General features: G+C 32.5%; 2 protein-coding genes across 3 annotated transcripts; one reads left to right on the forward strand and one right to left on the reverse strand.

The window, feature by feature from the left end:
* Positions 1-848: 848 nt before the first annotated feature.
* LOC120771340 (flotillin-1) lies at positions 849-9,047 on the reverse strand. Of its 2 annotated transcripts, XM_040099284.1 has the most exons (8): positions 8,869-9,047; positions 7,869-7,944; positions 7,446-7,800; positions 6,455-6,466; positions 4,110-4,580; positions 3,897-4,040; positions 3,668-3,832; positions 849-1,466 (listed from the first exon to the last, which is right to left on the reverse strand). In XM_040099284.1, the coding sequence occupies exons 1-8, from the start codon at positions 8,918-8,920 to the stop codon at positions 1,449-1,451; spliced, it is 1,293 nt and encodes a 430-aa protein (XP_039955218.1). In that variant the 5' UTR covers positions 8,921-9,047; the 3' UTR covers positions 849-1,448. The 2 variants fall into 2 exon arrangements, with proteins under 2 accessions (XP_039955218.1, XP_039955219.1); XM_040099285.1 differs by lacking the exon at positions 6,455-6,466.
* A 507-nt stretch (positions 9,048-9,554) lies between these two features.
* LOC120771518 (mediator of RNA polymerase II transcription subunit 23) lies at positions 9,555-17,806 on the forward strand. The gene is made up of 22 exons (XM_040099576.1): positions 9,555-9,593; positions 9,679-9,772; positions 9,854-10,004; positions 10,069-10,201; positions 10,259-10,426; positions 10,489-11,004; positions 11,071-11,157; positions 11,224-11,325; positions 11,392-11,492; positions 11,553-11,801; positions 11,869-11,996; positions 12,065-12,233; positions 12,312-12,487; positions 12,552-12,864; positions 12,936-13,259; positions 13,347-13,570; positions 13,657-13,739; positions 14,783-14,930; positions 15,001-15,445; positions 15,531-15,737; positions 15,809-15,949; positions 17,032-17,806. The coding sequence occupies exons 1-22, from the start codon at positions 9,555-9,557 to the stop codon at positions 17,501-17,503; spliced, it is 4,470 nt and encodes a 1,489-aa protein (XP_039955510.1). The 3' UTR covers positions 17,504-17,806.
* The last annotated feature ends 998 nt before the right edge of the window (positions 17,807-18,804 follow it).

Genomic DNA, 18,804 nt, shown 5'->3' on the forward strand with positions numbered 1-18,804 from the left:
TAATTTGAAGTACATAGTGAATCGTAATCAATAGGATACTCGATTTCGAATTTTTTGATGATACGTTATTTTGCATTTTAGGTGATGATATGTATATATATATATTTTTTGTAATTATTATTTTTAATTGCAATTTTTTTGTGACATACTCAAAATTTACTCAAAACAAAAATTTGTGCTAAAAAGCGTTCTTACTCTGCGTTTGTGTGGTTTAAATTTTCATACATTTTTTTTGTAATTTTCAAAAAATGTAAAAATTTTCGTTATGAAATTGAAGTTATACAAAATACTTGTGCCGAAAAATGTAATGAAATTTCAACTAAAAACAGTTACATGTTTACAGAAGTAAAAAATATTTTTTTTTATTTTTTAATTTTTTTACTTGAAAAAAGTATTGCAATCATTTAATTTAATTTTTAATATTTTTTCTACTTTTGTGAAAATTTTCTTATTTTGAAAAATAATGCACTAAACTCGCTCGACTTCAGAAAAAAAAATTCCACTTCGCTTAGACGCGCTCACACTGGCGCCTAAACTGATTGCGTTTATCTCTAATGCTTACAACCAATGTTTTTTCCTCGTCATATGGCACACATGCATACATATGTAGTATGTATTTATACTATATAAAAAACTAGTTTATAGCAGTTGCGTTTGGCAGCTTTACTCGGCTGAGTCATTTGAAATTATATTGAATTGAGGCTGACTTTTCTGGTAATTATTTTATCAGCGTGTTTGATACCCAGAAAACAAATTCTCGGCAATTCCCATTGTTTATTGTAGCATATGTATATGCATGTGGTTGTGTGTATGTGTGTGTTTGTTGTTGCAAATATAGAAAAAGCGCATTACAAGTGTACAATCGAGTATATTTATGTAAGCATATATTGAAATTTGTAAATATAATAAAGCTTCACAATAAATGTATGCAATTCATGCAGTAATACAGTGGCTGCAAATAGTTTGTGGCATGCATAGCACTTTATGCTTTACATTTACATTTCATATTTGTTTGTTATCTTTTTTTATATTTTATTTCCTTTTTTTAATATTTTCCTTCATTTTTTGTTCTGATTTTCAAGAATTTGTGCTTAAATTTACCGTTACGTAATGCCAAATTCCCTAACTCCATAAAATTTTTATGAATTTCAATTTAGAAAATTTTGCTATTTTTGACCTTAGTGTTTGAAATGATTTTTAGTTGTTTTTTTCGAAATTTTTTCATTCTGAAACTTATCGTTGTTTTAGGCCAAATATATATTTTTGATAGTAAATAATTTAATATGGCAACTTTAATTTAATTAAAATTATTTGTTAATTTTTGAAATTCTTTGGTTTAAGGATTTGACACAGTTCTTTCATAATTTGTCTCTTATTTTCTTTTGCCGTCAATTTGTTCGTACATGTGTTGTTGTTTTATTTTGTTGTAGTAGCTTAGTGTTGATAGTTTAGCCAGCATGCATGGACTGAAATGAATAAAACAGAAAGCATGTGTTTATAAATTAAGTTAAGCGTTGTAATAAAGTGTGTATAAATATGTTACAAATAAGGGCATTATTTAGATTTACGACCGTTTTCTCAATGTAAACATTTTAAAATTAAATTTCTTCTGAAATCTGCTAGAAACTCTATAAATGCCTCAATGTATAGTTAGCAGCCATCTGTAAGGTAAGTTCTGCTCAATAAAGGTTCTTTACCGAAAGCAGGAGTCTTGGTTAAGTTAACCAGAACTTAACTGGCAGACGACTGCTAACCAGTTATATTGTATAACAACAGAGTATAGAAAAGCTTTTTAGCACAGAAAAAAATTGTCAATAAAATATTAAAAAAAAAAAAATATGAACACTTTACTAAAAAGTAGTATAATATACATATATGTAAAATGACAGAAGAATACCCTGCGTTAAGAAGATATATTGCAATTGAAAATATCTTATACAAATTCTAATAATTACTGCTATAATATACATATGTATTTATGTATGATTTCTAGCGCATTTTTCTCTGCGTATACATACATATGTGACAAACGTTTGGTGGGTTCGTTACTAAAGGGGCACACCTAGTGCGATCTTGAAACTTGTATAAATTGCACTGAAAACGAGCGATACAGTTTCAATTTTTTCCAAAACTTTCACTGTGTATTCTTGAAACATGTGAAAATATGCATTGAAAACGATCGACACAGTTTCAAAAAATATTATTTTTCAAAACTTCCATTGTGTATTCTTGAAAAATGTGTAAATATGCATTGAAAACGATCGATACAGTTTCAAAAAATATTATTTTTCAAAACTTTTACTGTGTATTCTTGAAACATGTGTAAATATATACTAAAAACAGTCGATACAGTTTCAAAAAATATTTTTTTGTTTTTCAAAACTTTCACTGTGTATTCTTTAAACATGTGTCAAAAAAAAACATGTTTCAAAATATATATTTTTTTTTTCAAAATTTCACTGTGTGTTTTTGAAAAATGTATAAATATGCATTGAAAACGATCAGTATAGGTTTTTTTATTCCCAAAAATCGACGTCATACTAGCTGTGCCTCTCAGATTGTCAATTTTAACCATATTCTGATAAATAAGTTAATGCTCAATTCATTTTTAGTTTTTTTTTTTTGAAAATTCGGCAGATTGTTTTTCAATTGTTTTGACGGTAAAAAAACTTAAATATTTTCCGTTTATGGAAATTATTCGTTGGTAAAAATATTAAATATTTTCATATAAGAAAAATTACTAATTGATACAAACAAAAAATAGCATGATAGTTTAAAGTTCAATAGAAGTCTTTTTTGATTATAAAAACTGAACTTTGTTGCAATTTTTTTTTTGACTCGGAGCAATTTTTTTTCAGTGTAGCCTTAAGCAATTATTTCTGTAACCATTAATATTTTATTTTGTTTTTTAGATAACTTTGCTATTTTTAGATGTTAAATTACTTAAAAAAATAGGAAATACTTAAAGGAAATAAAATTTCAATTCAAAATTATTTTTTCACAGAAGCATAAAGCAGGCCAAAACAATTAAAATTAATATATGTAGTCGTATGTGCAATTTTTATATTAAATCTTGCTATTTTTATACAGTTATTTAGATTTACATTCAAATTTTAAGTTGCGCAATAAGCGTTTGTAGTATTTTTATTATGAATACTTTAGTACAAGTTATTTAAAAAATGCGTTTAATCATTGAAATCAAGACAAATTGAAAAGCAGAGTTGCAATTTTAATATTTTAAAAATCAATAAGTAGGAAATCCATTTTATTGTATTTAGTTGTAGAGTTGTCAAATATATTATTTTGTTTTCTTTTTATTTGTTGACACTTGTCAGGCCGAAAGCAAAAACAAAGTGTATTAGTTTTTTCTTTCCATTTTCTTAAGTTGCAAGCTGCCTTTAATATACACATGTAATTATTGAATTCAAATACCAAATTATAAACATTCCCCGCAAAATTTACTGAACAAAATATTTAACGCTGAGCTGCTGTATATATGTAAATGCACAATTATTTTCATTGAGTTCTTTAAGTCTTTTGGTTCCACGTTTCTGTACACAACGCCATTAACATTAGCAAAAGCTGTTATTTTCTCTTAATACACACTAAAATATTTCGCGTTCAAATAATTGACGCGCTTTTATATAAATTCAGAGTTTGAACGTACCCGGGCAATGTCGACCCCAGTTATATTTTTCACCAATTCCGGCACTTTGTTAACTATCTGCAATACCTCGCCGGTCAACTTGGCGGCACCAATTTCACCCTGTCCGCTCGAGACCATGGTGATCTTCTTGGCTTGCGACAATGGTGCGGCAACTTCAGCGGCCACCTAACGCCAAAGAAATATTTCAATTAATTGGTAACATAAAGTAAGTAAAAGAAAACAATTTTACCTTTGGTAATGTGTCCAGCAACATCTCGACCATTGCTGCTTCGCGATATTCACGCCAAGCTTCGGCTTTTTGTGCCATTTGCTCGGCCTCTGCTTTGGCTTTGGCTTCAATGGCGAAGGCCTCGGCTTCACCACGGATTTTGATCTGCAAAAGCATATGTGATTAATGTATTTTAATATTATTTATATAAATATATGTGAATGTCAAACATACCGATTCGGCTTCGGCTTCAGCCTCCATGACCACACGTAACTTGTTGGCCTCAGCCAATTTCTCTAATCTGAATTTCTCCGCTTCAGCTGGTCGGCGCACAGTGGCCTCCAGTTCACGTTCGCGACGTTGTATCTCCTGCTCCTGCACGGCAATCTCCTGTGTGCGTTCAATCACTTTGACTTGCATTTGTTCCTCCTTGATGCGTTGTTTCGTCTTGGCCGCTTGCAATTCGTAAGCCATTTCAGCTTCGGCTTTCTTCGTTTGCACCTCCACATCGTAGGCGGCTTTTTTCAATTCGAAGTCACGTTGCGCTTTGGCAATTTCGATGTCATTGAGGAAACGCGATGCCATACGTTGCTCCTCGGCAATGGCTTCCTTGATGTGCGCATCACAACGCGCCTCAGCTTCACCGATACGTGCATCGCGTTTGACCTCGGCAGTGCGTGCCATACCCAAAGATTTTAGATAGCCCTGAAAAGTTTAAATATACCGTTAAAATTACAGTGGAAGCGCAAGTTTTTTGGTTAAGTTGGAGTGTGGACAAAAGGAAGAAATAATAAAAGAGGAAAACATGCTTACATTCTTCGCATAACGGGTGACAAATCTGTACGATAAATATTACAATTTTGAGGTTATGTTATATGCAAACATGCTTTGTGTAAATATATTTATTTATATGTACTTAATTTAATGGGTACGAAAGCCGCTTTCATTACAAAATAAAGATACTTAGAATTTATACACAATTTATATTTATTTATTTTCATAATTACAACACAAAAAACAATGAGTGCACAAATTCCCTGATATAAATCTTAGTATTATAAAAATTATTTGAAGCTAGTGCTTAATTATTTAAGTATAAAGCATTAAGAGGTTATATTCATATGTATGTCATAAAAATCGTGTTTTAGTTTTTAATTTGTTCAAAGAGACATATTAATTTATTAAATAAATAAAATTAAAAAAAACGAAAAAGACCGATGACTGCGGTTGCGAATACCGAAGCTATAAAACCCTTCCCCTACCCCACAAATACAAAAGATTCATTACAACAAATTCATTCCGATCGTTCAGTTTGTATGACAGCTATATGCTATAGTGATCTGATCTGGCCAATTTCTTTGGAGTTTGTATTATTTGTCTGAGATAATAAGCCATGTAAAATTTCGTGAAGATATCTCGTCAAATGTAAAAGTTTTCCATACAAAGACTTCATTCCGATCGTTCATATCTGTATGTTCGTGTATGCTAAAGTGTTACGATATCGGCAGTTTCAACAAATGAGCAGCTTCTTTGGGAGAAAAGAATCGATATCTCTAAAACTGAAGGACTAGTTCGCATATATGCAGACAGATATAGATATATAGTATATTCCTGTATATTCTGTGTGTTACAAACATCGCGCCAAACTTGGTATACTCAGTTCAGGGCATAATAATACACATTTACTAAATTTAATGTACTTTAATAACGGGTGATTCATTTCGGATTCGGATTCTCTGGATTCCGTAGCCGATCACGAGGCGAACCTCCAAAACAAGGTAAGGAAATTTTTTCTGTCAGTAATCCAAAAAAAAATGTATTACTCAATAGACGAATATAGGTAATGTTCGAAGGCCTAGTCAAAATTCTTAATTTAGTCAAAATATAAACAGTTGTGGAAAAATTTACACTTCAGAGTGGCTTCGATCGTTATCGGGCAAGTTGTTGTTGCGGCAGATAAAAAAAATCCGAGTCCATTTCGGTTACGTAATCGTTTTTAAGTCGATCGGTCCACCCGCTTTATAAAAATTGTGCTCGCCGGCACTGGAAACCCAGTTTCGATAAAAGAAGTTGGGGAGCTAATTACACTAAGTTAAAAAATGTTTACAAATACGTCCATATCTCCGAAACTATATTCTGGATCCAAGACCGTAGAGAAAAAACTGGTGACCGGGAATGACTGCAGGGTATTCTTGAAGAATAAAATGTGCAAAACATTGCTGTAAAGCACCAACCCGCCTAAGAAGAAGGAATTGGTCCCAATCTCCTCCTCTCGCCTTCACTGACTGACAAATTTTATAAGTATATTTTCAAATATAATGTATAATATGTCATTCCACATGTAGTATGTGCAAATGAAAACTTCGATTTTTTGAAATTCATAAGTGGATATAGCCCCTTAATTTACAGTTACATTCATATTTGTTAATGTATATTATATATTTTGGCTTAAAAACAAAGATCAGTATTAATAATTAATTAAATAATTTAGAAATAAATTTTAAGTATAGCTTACACATACGATTTACAAAAGCAACTACTGCACAAAAAAGTGTAATATGTACTTATATTAAACATACCTTTGAGTCACCCTTCATTACGAATAACGTAATTTGTAAAAAATTACATTAAGTATGTATGTATGCATTCACCATTCCGAAAAAAGAAAAGATTAATTTGAGCTGAAATTCAATCAAACTAGACTACTTTATACAATTTGTTATCAATTACTGAAATACGCTAGAGCTGTAATTGTATTATAACAAATACCTACATACATATATAGTATATTATAAAAGAAAAATTTAAAAAAAAAATAAAGCAACTTTGCATTTAAAAAAAAAAAATAAAATAAAATAACAATAATAATAAAAATTTAAGAAATAGCAAACAAATTATTTATTATTAAATTAACTTTTTTCAGCAATGATACTTAAGAAAAGCTGCCTAGAAAGGGCAGGGCAGCAAGGAAAGCGGGAGAGGTGCAGAAAATAAGATTTAAGAGAGTCTATAAATTATAAAATTAAATTAAAAAGATATTAAAAATAAATAAGAATATTTTAATATTAAAAAACTAATAATATTACATTTTATAATTTTTGAAAATATTTTCTTTACATGGACATTATAAGTCCGAATTAACAAAAAAAAAATAAATAAATAAAAAAAAGTAAATAATTACAGTAAAAATCAAATAATTAAAAAATTAAATTAAAATAAAAATATTTAAAAATTGTAAATAAAATAACCACAATTTCATTACATAAATAAAAAAAATTAAAATGCATAATTAAATAAATTTAAAGCGAACATAAAACTGTATTAAAATTAATAAAAAATATATATGTATATAAATAAAAACAGCTAAAATGTGTGATTAGTATAAATAAATTGTATATTACAAAATATTGCAATTCTTACGTAAAAAAACTAAAAAATGTTGGAATAAATGGTATGTATAATCGATCTTCATTGCTACATATAATATATTTGTTAGTATTTAAGGTGCAAGTATTTATGGGTATACTTTGACATATATAACTGATGACACTTTTGCCCCCACAAACTCACCTCTTCATCGCGTATATCTTTAATGGTGTAAGATACTACAGTTATGCCCATGTTAGCTAAATCCGATGAAGCCACTTCAAATACTTGTTTGCTGAACTTCTTGCGGTCTTTATAAATTTCCTCAACCGTCATGGAGCCCATAATAGCACGCTGATGTCCTTCCAGCGTTACCAAAGCTATATGCTGGATTTCAGATTCACCCTTACCGAGGAATTGTTCGCATGCCGTCAGCAACATATCCTCATTTTGCCCCTGAATTTTAACTTGTGCAATACCGGTTACCGAAATGGGCACACCCTGACTGGTGTAGACACATGGACTCTCTACTTGCAGGGTCATGGTGTTGAGTGAAATTCTATATGATGTATACAGATTATTTATAATATAATCATTTATATAATATAATTCAAATTGAAATCTTACCTTTGCACCTGTTGTATAGTAGGCCACACAAAGGCACGGCCACCGGGTACCAGTAGGGGTTTCATATAACAGCATCCTTTAAATTTGTAAAGAGGAATAAATTTTTATTTATAAATATGTGTTAAAACATTAAAAGAAATGCTGAGTAATTTTATATAAAATTTATGAAATTAGTCCCATGCGTAGGAAGACTGTTCATACCTAAATCCTATTCATAGGAGAAGGTTCTCCGCCTTTTCAAAGAATACCAATGAAATGAGCCGTCTCTGTGGGTGATTCACATGACTGCTAAGTTTTACATGTATACTATGCATATACTTTATATGATCTCCGATATTTCCTAACACACAGGGTCTAAAAAGTCATTATGTGAATTTGCCTTTAATTAAATAGTTTATATTTAAAGCTCTAAAGAAATATTTTACTCAGAAATAATCATGATAAACGCCTGTTTTATCGTTGCGGTAAGGGCCAGATATATGTATTTATAACAAAGCAATACACACAAGCCCATATAAATATTGCATTTATTTTATTGTGAAACGTATTTATGGCTTATCTCGGCAATGTAGGTACTCCCCGTGACTTAGGAACCACTTGTTAGGCACCGCTTGTTGCAAAGAACTTGTATATGCACGCACATTTTTTTTTAATATATCATATATACAGACATATGTTTGAATTTAAAAACGATTTCAATAACCACTGGCCACATTGACGCCCTAAGCGAGCGGTTCTAATTTCTGAAGGTCATTTTCACTAACATCGAAGACAAAACACAAATGTATATGCAAAAACTGCTTAATTATAAATTCTAATAACCATAAATATTTGTACACACATATAAAAATCTAAAGAATTTAATTGGCACTTTTGGGCAGCAAATCCTCAAATACACAAAAAATCAATAACACCAAATGACGTCACTTATAAATTCACTTTCTTTGCACCCATTAGAATTCCAATTAGAATTTAAATTTTACCGAGAAAAAAAGCTTACCTGAAACCACAAGCGCCTCGTTCGGGCCACAAGTCACAAATCCCCACACCATGCTAAATTTTCGATAGTAATACAAAATTTATTAATCTTTACGGATGCTGTGAAAATAATTCAAACGCCAAACGCAATAAAAATTCACAAGTTTCTCCGGCAATGATAAATTTACACCAGCGCAGACAAAAACAAACACCGAGCTGACAGCATTAAAAATAAAGAGAAAACGGGAGTAATAAAGAGATATGTATTGAGGGTTGCATAGCCAAACAAACATTAGGGCTGCCATTTGCTGAGCAGTTTGCAATTTTTGAGGTTTTCCCCAGCTAATAATCAATTAATAGGTGCTGATTTATATTTATATATTAGATAATATTAGTATGTGCATAAAAATTAATCATAAAAAAACTATTTAAACTGATATTTTCACATTTGTCATAAGCTCAAACAATTAAGCCTTTTTTATGTAAGTATTGATGGGGTTAATGATTTAAAAATTACTTAATCTAACAATCTGGCAACCTCTACAAGTCAACAAAACATTTGTTTGATAGACAACATCTGCAAATGCAATTTCTCTGCATTGCCGGTCCACAGTAAATACTTATATATTCTGCCTTCATTTAGCAATTTTTTCAGTAGACTAAAGTTTGGTTTAATAAAAAGTCCATAAATAACTTAAAACATATAAAATGGACACGGAAATATTGGAAGCAGTAAACAGTTTTCTGGTAAGTGAATTGCTTTTGCAGCTACATATAAAACAACAAGTGTTTGCGTATATATTTATATATTGTATGTATATGTGTTTTACAGAAGGTGGAACCAATCGAGGAAGCGTTCCTCAGTGTTATTGTATATAAACCAAATGGCGAGGAGGATAAATCCGCCTCATTTACCGACAGTATTTGTAAGTAAAGGAAAAGAAATGAATATAATTAATAATAATAATTTTCTTTCATTGATTTATCATATGTACATACATATGTAGTGAGCAAGTTTAAGGAGGTACCACAGGATAACAAAGAGGGCTTAGTGCGGCAGTATTTGCAACGCACTGCAAACGCAACTAATATTTCGCACCTGCGTGTGCTTATGAATACATTAGGAAAACTCGCCGAGACTAATGTTATAACTGCAAGGTAAGTTAGAATGATACACGATTTTCTTAGTCTATAAAAAACGTTTTTGATGTTCGCTTTTCAGAATGCTTTGTGATAAGATTTTTCTTTGCGATCGTTTGGTTTACGAGAATGCAAGTTTTTGGATTGAAAGTTTCAAAATAATTAAACGCGTCTTACCGCTGGTGGACTACAAGGGCGTGCGGGAAATAATGAAGGTACAATAATATGCATTTTTTATTTGGAAACTTGGCTTATAATTGTTATATTTACAGATGTGCCGTGATAAAGCGCAAACATTTCCGGTGAATATAAACGTTAGCTTCTTGCCGCAGCTGCAGGCATTGAAGGATACGCTAAATTACATATTTGATCGTAATAATTGCCTGTTGCCAGGGTATTTTATCGCTAACGAAATCATGAAGCCACCACCATACCACTGGGTAAGTTTTTAAGGAAATATAATTTTTCAACTATATTAATTATTAATTTTTGTAACATGCAGACTATTAACAAAATGATGACCGATTTCATGGAGGAATTCCGCAGAACCGCGCAAATGGTGTCAATCATTGGTCATTCACATATGTTGCCCATTGTGGAGAGTTTTGGTTATGCAGATCATATGATGAATTCGTGGAAATTAGATCCGAATACATTGCGTTTCGTATTTAAAGGCAGTCTACCTTATGATTCCGATTTGCTCGAAGAGCAAACAAAACTTTTACGTTATGTGCTGGATCAACCGTATTCCAAGGAAATGGTATCGGTAATGATGAGTTTACAGAAACAGCAAAAGCAACGTTGCTATAAACTCGAAGATCAATTAGTTAATTTAATCATTTCGGCAATGGAAATGACTGAAAACAATGACTCTATGATGGGTAGCAGTTTTAGTGTTTATGAAGAACAGAACTCTATGAATGAATGGGTATGGTTGCATCTGTCGTCGCAACTGATATATTTTGTGCTCTTTCAGTTTGTCAGTTTTGCACACATAGTGTCGGCTTTATATGAAAAGGTGAGAAACGGTTGGATTTTTTCAAAAACTGACAAAACATATATTTTTATGTATTGCTTATTGCAGCTTTCAAAAAAAGAGCTGCGTAAAGGTCGCGATCAACTTATGTGGATACTGTTGCAATTTATATCAGGCAGCATACAAAAAAATCCGGTAAGTAGCTTGAAAATTTATTGAAAACAAGTTAACTACAATTTCCTTTTATATACACACGCATAGATTGCCAATTTTCTGCCAACCTTCAAGCTCTTCGACTTGCTCTATCCCGAGCAGGAGCCTTTGAAGTTGCCAGACTGCACTAAATCTTCGTTATTGCGTCAGGTAAGAGAATTTATTTAAGGAAAATAAAATATATTTAATAATGAAATATGGATTTGAAAATTTTAGATGGCACCCATATGCATTTGGATACACCTGATGAAGAAAGCTAGGTTGGAGAATATGAGCATTAATAGACCATTGCCGATTGCGCTGAAAAATCATCATGAGTATGTTAAACCACTTAAAAAAAAACATTGTATATCACTAATTACATTGCTTTTTCACAGTTTCTTGCAACATTTGGTTATGCCCAATACACTGATGTCCATGAGTTTGGGCAATGATTTTCGTATCATACTGATTTGTAATGCATATTCTACAAATCAAGAATATTTCTCACGTCCCATGAATATACTCACCGAAACGTTAAATGGCAATGCCAAAACTGCAGCTGGTGGTCAAGTGCCACCCGCGCCATTCTCTATGGTTGTGTTGGATAGTTTAACGGTGCACAGCAAGATGTCGCTTATACACAGGTGGGGAATACGCGTGCATACTAACAATTTCTTTGAATCATGTTTTTTTGTTTTTGTACTTTTGTAGCTTTTTTACTCAGATGATAAAGCAAGCGCAAGCTAAGAGCTCCATACCAACACCGGCTTTGGTTGAAACTTATGCACGTCTTTTAGTTTATACAGAAATCGAATCGCTAGGCATCAAAGGTTTCTTGCGTAGGTTTCTCTATACAATAAATTTATCTTCAATATTTTTGAAATCATTTAATATTTCCACCTTATAGAGCAATTGCTGCCCGCTGTTTTCAAGCACCAGGCCTGGGGTATTCTTCATACGCTGCTGGAAATGTTTCTTTATCGCCTCCATCACATACCGACGCAATATCGCTTGCAATTGCTCTCACACTGCACAGTCGTTTCGCCGCAAACCAATAAAATGCAATTGAATTTGTGGTAAATATTTATAAAAAAAAAACTTTGAAAATTATAAATTAAGAAAATACTGATTTGTAATGCATATTCCCATTGCAGCTTTGAATCCACCGCTTTGCGTCTCATCACTGGTTTGGGCTCTGTTGAGATGCAGCCACAAATGTCCCGCTATTTCAGCGAGAAACCACCTGGCTCTGTCGCTTCCAGCGAAAGCGAGGAGCTGAATCGCGTGCTCATACTAACGCTGGCACGTTCAATGCATATGACTGGCCTAGGTTTGTTAGCTTATATCAATTTTAATGCTATATTCACTATATATTTTTACTTTCACATTCGTAGGCGATGAATTGCAACCCTGGTGCAAGGAGCTGCTCAACGTTATCATGCAAAATACGCCACACTCTTGGGCCTCGCACTCGTTAGCCTGCTTTCCGCCCGCTTTGAATGAGTTCTTCGTGCAAAATAATCATCCGCTGGAGAATAAACAATTGCTGAAGAAATCTGTTGAAGAGGAATATCGTAACTGGACTTCCATGTCGAACGATAATGATATTATGAATCATTTTATACGTCCGAGCACCAATCCACTTTTCCTCTGTCTGCTTTTCAAAATGATCTGGGAAACGGAGAACGTCAGTCCGGTCGCCTACAAGTAAATTAACAAAAACAAGATTTTTTTTTTGCAAAAAATGAGGTTATAATTATTGTATATTTTAATTGCAGAATTTTGGAAGGCATTAGTGCACGCGCATTGTCAGCACATTTACGTAAGCTATGCGATTACTTAGTTGGTGAGGTAGCCAATAGTAATGGCAAGGACTTTATACACAAATGTGTCGACACCATAAATAACATGATTTGGAAGTATAATATTGTTACCATTGATCGCGTGGTACTCTGTTTGGCTCTGCGCACACAAGAGGGCAACGAGGCGCAAGTGTGCTTCCTCATTATACAATTGTTGTTATTGAAAACATCGGAGTTGCGCAATCGCATACAGGAGTTTTGCAAAGAGAATCATCCCGATCACTGGAAACAGAACAACTGGTGAGTTAATTCGTTGTGCGAAACTTATATCTATTTCATTAAGCAAAACTTAAAAAATATATTTGTTTCATTAATATACACTTTCAGGCACGAAAAGCATTTGCAATTCCATCAGAAGTATCCCGAAAAATTCGCACCCGACGAATCAGCCTCACATCCACCATTGCCGGTGTACTTCTCAAACGTATGCCTGAGATTTTTACCGGTATTGGATATAGTTGTGCATCGTTTTATTGAATTGCCCATACAACATGTGCATCAAATATGTGAGGTTATATTGGATCATCTAAGCATTCTATACAAATTCCACGGTATGTTGTATATAATTAGCTTACTTGCTTTTTTTTTTAATTAATTCTGTATTTTGAAATAATCTTTTTTGTATTTTTCTGCTCAGATCGCCCCATTACTTATTTGTATAACACTTTGCATTTCTACGAAAGGATTTTGCGTGAACGTCCATCGCTCAAAAAGAAATTGGTATGCACATGCTATGGTTATATTTTATTATTTTTAACCTTATTTTTAATATTTTTTTATTTTTATTAGTTATCTATATTTATATTATTATTATTATTTTATTCTTTATTTTTATTTTTTTATTAGTTATCTTTATTTATAGTATCATTTTATTCTATATTTTTATTATTTGTGTTATTATTATTTTTTATTCATTATACTTTCTATGTTTTTATAATTCACCTTTTTTAAATTTAAATTCATTTTTTTAATATATTTTTTTATTTATCTTTTATAATTTAAAATAGTTTAAAATCTAATTGTAGTTTTTCAATTTACTCCTTTGTTATAAATTTTGATCTATTTTTGAATTGATTAATTATGTTAATTATTATTCTTTATTTTTTGCTTATTAATTTATTTCATTCGTTGTTTCCTTTTAGTTTTTTTATTTTATATTGCTTTTTTAATTTTTTTCCTTTTGTTTTTTTGTTATATTTTTGATTGTTTTATGTATTTTTAATATTTTAATGTAATTTATTTTTTTATTTTATTTTTTCTTACTTTTATATTTATTTTTAAAAATTTTTTAATTTTCATTTTTCTTTAAATTTAATGAATTTATTCAATCGTTGTTTTTATTTTATATTGCTTCTTTAATCTTTATTTTTTTATTATTTTTATTTTTATTTATTATTATTATTTCCCTTTTATTTTTTAATTTTTTGTTTATTTTTTATTTTTCTTTAAATTTTTTTATTTTTTTATTTTTTTTGTTGTTTTTTTTTGAAATTTTTTAATTTTTTAATATTTAATTTAATTTTTTTTAATTTTTTAATTTTATTTTTTTTTAATTTTTTATTTTTTTATTTTTTTATTTTTATTAGTTTTTTATTTTTTTTTTTATTTTTTCATTTTTTTTTATTTTTTCATTTTTTTTTAATTTTTCCTTACTGTTACATTTATTTCTTATTAATTTTTTTAAATAAAAATTCGTACTAACTTCTATAAAAATCTTGGTGACTGCCTTTCTTAACACCCCTCAATTATTTTCCCACCCTCAGGTGAGCGCAATTACTGGCGCCTTTTGCGACATACGCCCACCGAATTGGTGTGTTAGTGAGCCATACAAAATGTTTTTACAAAATCAGGAGTTACTTTGGAATCCCGAACTCAATTACTATATCAATCTGGTGCGTCGCCTATCGGATAGTAAGTTCACACTTGTTTATGCGCAACTCACCACATTGAATTTATTCACTTCTGACACTTTGTTTTGCAGCAATAACGGGCAAGAATGTCTTCTTCAACACTGACTGGCGTTTCAACGAGTTCCCCAATGCACCAGCACATGCACTGTACGTAACGTGTGTGGAGTTGCTCAGCTTGCCAATTGCACCATCGATCGTCGCCAACAATGTGGTGGATGTGATTGTGAAGGGCTACTCATTGATACCGCAAAAGGAGATACACAATTACATAAATGCGGTCGGCAGTATATTGGCGGCGCTGCCTGAAACGCATTGGTCCGTTATCTACGATCGTTTGCATGATGCGCTGAACTCGCCAAAAATGATCAAGTGGAATTACCGCTTTTCGGCATTCGAATTGTTCAATTTTAAGACTGTCTGCGAATCTATGATCGAGAAGAGCTACGTGTTAATATTGGCTGTGGCGCATGCCACTTTCCATCACATGGGCGGCTTTAAGTTGGCGGCAATGACTAAGTGCGTAATTTATTTAATTTCTATACATATTTATATTATTTATTTAATATTTATTTTTAATCCATTATTACTTTGAACATAACAGATATATAGCCGAGAAGCTGAAGCCTTGCGTACGCACCGAGCAGCAGCTTGTCTACCTGTTTCATGTGTTCGGACCATTTTTGCAGCGCATCGACTTGGAGAAACCTAACACGGTGGCCGGCATTGCGATCATGATATACGAAATGCTCGATGTGGTAGACAAGGCGCAGGGCCCACTGGAGTACTTAGATACGATTTGTGATTTTCTGTATGTATTAGTGTTTGCTTTGTCCACACATGCTTCTTCTTAATTGTTTTGTTTTTTTTTCTTGCCCTTAGCTATCATATCAAGTATATACATGTCGGCAATGTCATCAAAAATGAATCGGAGGTGATTATAAAGCGACTGCGGCCTGCCTTGCAGCTGCGCCTGCGCTTCATAACGCGTTTGAATATTGAGGATATAAACACCGAAAAGAAGTAAGCAATTTTTTTTTCAACCTAAAGCTCATTTTAGTAGGTTTAATTTGTGTGAAACAAGACCCACTTTTATGATTTTATTTTTGATGAAACAGTTCATACCATGAACAGGCTATATAAAATTTGACAGAATGTGCGTAATACCCAAAAAGAAATGTCGGAGAACCTACAAAATACATATATTAACGATCACCGTGATAAGCTGAGTCGATTGAGCCTTGTACGTCTGTCCGTATGTATATACGCATAATACTCGCAATTTTCGAGATATTGACCTGAAATTTTGCACATATACCTTTCTCACCAAAAAGCTACTTATTTGTCGGAACCGCCGATATCGGGCCATTAAAGCATATAGCTGCCATACAAACTGAACGATCGGAATAAAGTACTTGTATGAAAAACTTTTTTGTTTGACTTGATATCTGTACGAAATTTGGCATAGATAATAACTTAAGACATATGTAGCTATAATCTCCGAAGAAATTGTTCAGATCGGTCAACTTTAGCATATAGCTGTCACACAAACTGATCGGTCACACTCAAATCCTTATATAGCAAACTTCGTTATATAACAGGATATCTTCACGAAAGTTGGCATAAATTACTATTTCCGAATATTGCTCAGATCGGACCATTATAGCATATAGCTGCAATATAAACTGACCGATTTAAATTTAAATTTTTCACTTTTTGTGAGCACTTTGAAGGAAAAACGAGATATTTTGCAAAAAATCGGTAAATTTGTTATTGTAAAATGGAAAATATTAACAAATTTGAAAAAAATAAAACAAAATCCAATGTCACCTCGTAAATTATGCATAGAAATAGTGTTTAAAATTTTAAAAAGTTCGGTGCAGTAGCTTTTGAAGCTTAGACGCTCACCGACTTAGAACACGTGAGTTGTGTGGAAAATGTTTCAATCTTTTGAAATCTGATACGACTATACAACATTCTTAGAACAGGTATAAAATACGCGTAATTTTGTAAATTTTTCTTCAGTCGTCTAGAAATTCGACATAAACTTCTTTAAAATATTTAAAAACCCCATCCCTTCATACAACAATATTTCAATCTTGCAGTCTCCAAAAAGCGATCACTCCACAACAACAACAACAACAGCAGCAACATCAAGCACCGCTGCAACAACAGATTGCTGCCGCCGCGCAACAGCAAGTACAGCAGCAGCAGCAACAACAGCAAATACAGCAGCAGCAACAACAACAAAAGCCGAATATGCCAAGCGCACAGGCTCAACAACAGCAAATGCAAGCGAATGTCAATGTTCAGCAGCAACAGCAACAAAATGTGCAACAACAACAGCAGCAGCAGCAGAACGTGCCAATGGTTGGTGTGGTCGGCAATGTGCCAGGCAATCATATGCAAATGTCAAATTATAATTTAATGGCACAACAACAGCAACAACAGCAGCAGCAGCAGCAACAACAACAGCAGCAGCAACATCAACAACAACAACATATGTCCACAAATATGGGCCAACACCAACCGCAACAAATGCAATATTTTATGCAAAATATGCCGCCCCGTTACTAAATAACAGCCGTTATATATTACTTAGCATCAAATAAGTAATAACAGTTATATATTTACAAATGTCGATGTTTTTGTCATCTCTCGATTATGTGTTTTTAATTTATAATATGATTGTGTGGTTGTACTATATACATATATAAATATAATTTACAGTAAGAAATATAATATTACGAGGTGCTACACTACAGCATTTATAAACATAATTGAGAGCATATTGAATATCGGTCGATTCAAAACGCAACATTTTAAAAATTACAATATTTATTCGTCAGTTTTTTGACATCTTTTATACCCTGAACAGTATATATTATGTTTGTAACACCTAGAAAGTAACGACAAATACGCTATAAAATATATATCTAAATGATCAGCATGACGAGGTGAGTCGATTTAGCCATGTCCGTATGTCTGTGTATACGCGAACTAGTTTCCTCAGTTTGCGAGATATCGGTCTGAAATTTTGTAGACTTCTTTTTCTTTCTAAGAAGCTGCACATTTGTCGAAACCGCCGATATCGGATCACTTTACCATATAGCTGCCATACAAATTTAACGAACAGAATCAAGTCCTTGTATGACAAACTTTTTTGTTTGACAAGATATCTGCACGAAATTTGGCACGGATCATTATCTAAGATAATAATGTAATATCCAAAGAAATTGTTTAGATCGGATTAAAATAGCATATAGCTGTCAAACAAACTTAACGATCGGAATCAAATGCCTTTTTATAGTAGGAGGAAGCAACGGAAGCCGGATTGCGGGACTTTAATCCGCTAAATCTAACCTACTACCATCTCATGTCTCTCCCACGGGACCAAAGGACAAAGTATTACTGCATGGAAGAGAAGCAGACATTTAAGTTTCCTCTATTGTACGGACTGACTGATGCCTTATCTGTTGTAAATGTTTCAATCTTGTCATTAGAGCTGCCGCTTAGCTGACAGCTTTCTATTTTAAAGAGGACTCGCACATACATAAGTGCAGTAAAATTTTCCACCATGAGATTACCTCCAAGTGTAGTTCTTAGCTTTTCTCTTATACTTGAAAAGCGAGGGCAATGATAGAGTACGAGTTCAGAGTCTTCTATACACGCTGTGCATGTCGGAGAATATGGACTAAAGTCATGACGATATTTGTATAGGTAGCTTCTAAAGCAACCAGGGCCACTGAGTATTTGGGTTAGGTCCATCATGTGTCCAGGTCCCCTTGTTATCTACCTATCCACGAATGTACATATGTCCGGAATCAGTCTGTGGATTCACCGTCCTTTGCATAAAGTTTTCCACCGTTGCTGCCACA

The sequence above is a fragment of the Bactrocera tryoni genome, chromosome 3, assembly GCF_016617805.1.
Source record: "Bactrocera tryoni isolate S06 chromosome 3, CSIRO_BtryS06_freeze2, whole genome shotgun sequence".
Taxonomy (NCBI): Eukaryota; Metazoa; Arthropoda; class Insecta; order Diptera; family Tephritidae; genus Bactrocera; species Bactrocera tryoni.

Excerpts from the sequence above, each read along its gene's own strand:
- LOC120771340 (XM_040099284.1), bottom strand. The coding sequence starts at position 8,920 with ATGGTGTGGGGATTTGTGACTTGTGGCCCGAACGAGGCGCTTGTGGTT. Across the intron at positions 7,801-7,868 it reads ACTATACAACAGGTGCAAAG|AATTTCACTCAACACCATGA; the intron begins GTAAGATTTCAA and ends TACATCATATAG. Across the intron at positions 3,833-3,896 it reads TGCTGGACACATTACCAAAG|GTGGCCGCTGAAGTTGCCGC; the intron begins GTAAAATTGTTT and ends CTTTGGCGTTAG.
- LOC120771518 (XM_040099576.1), top strand. The coding sequence starts at position 9,555 with ATGGACACGGAAATATTGGAAGCAGTAAACAGTTTTCTG. Across the intron at positions 14,931-15,000 it reads GGTGCGTCGCCTATCGGATA|CAATAACGGGCAAGAATGTC; the intron begins GTAAGTTCACAC and ends TTTGTTTTGCAG. Across the intron at positions 15,446-15,530 it reads AAGTTGGCGGCAATGACTAA|ATATATAGCCGAGAAGCTGA; the intron begins GTGCGTAATTTA and ends TGAACATAACAG.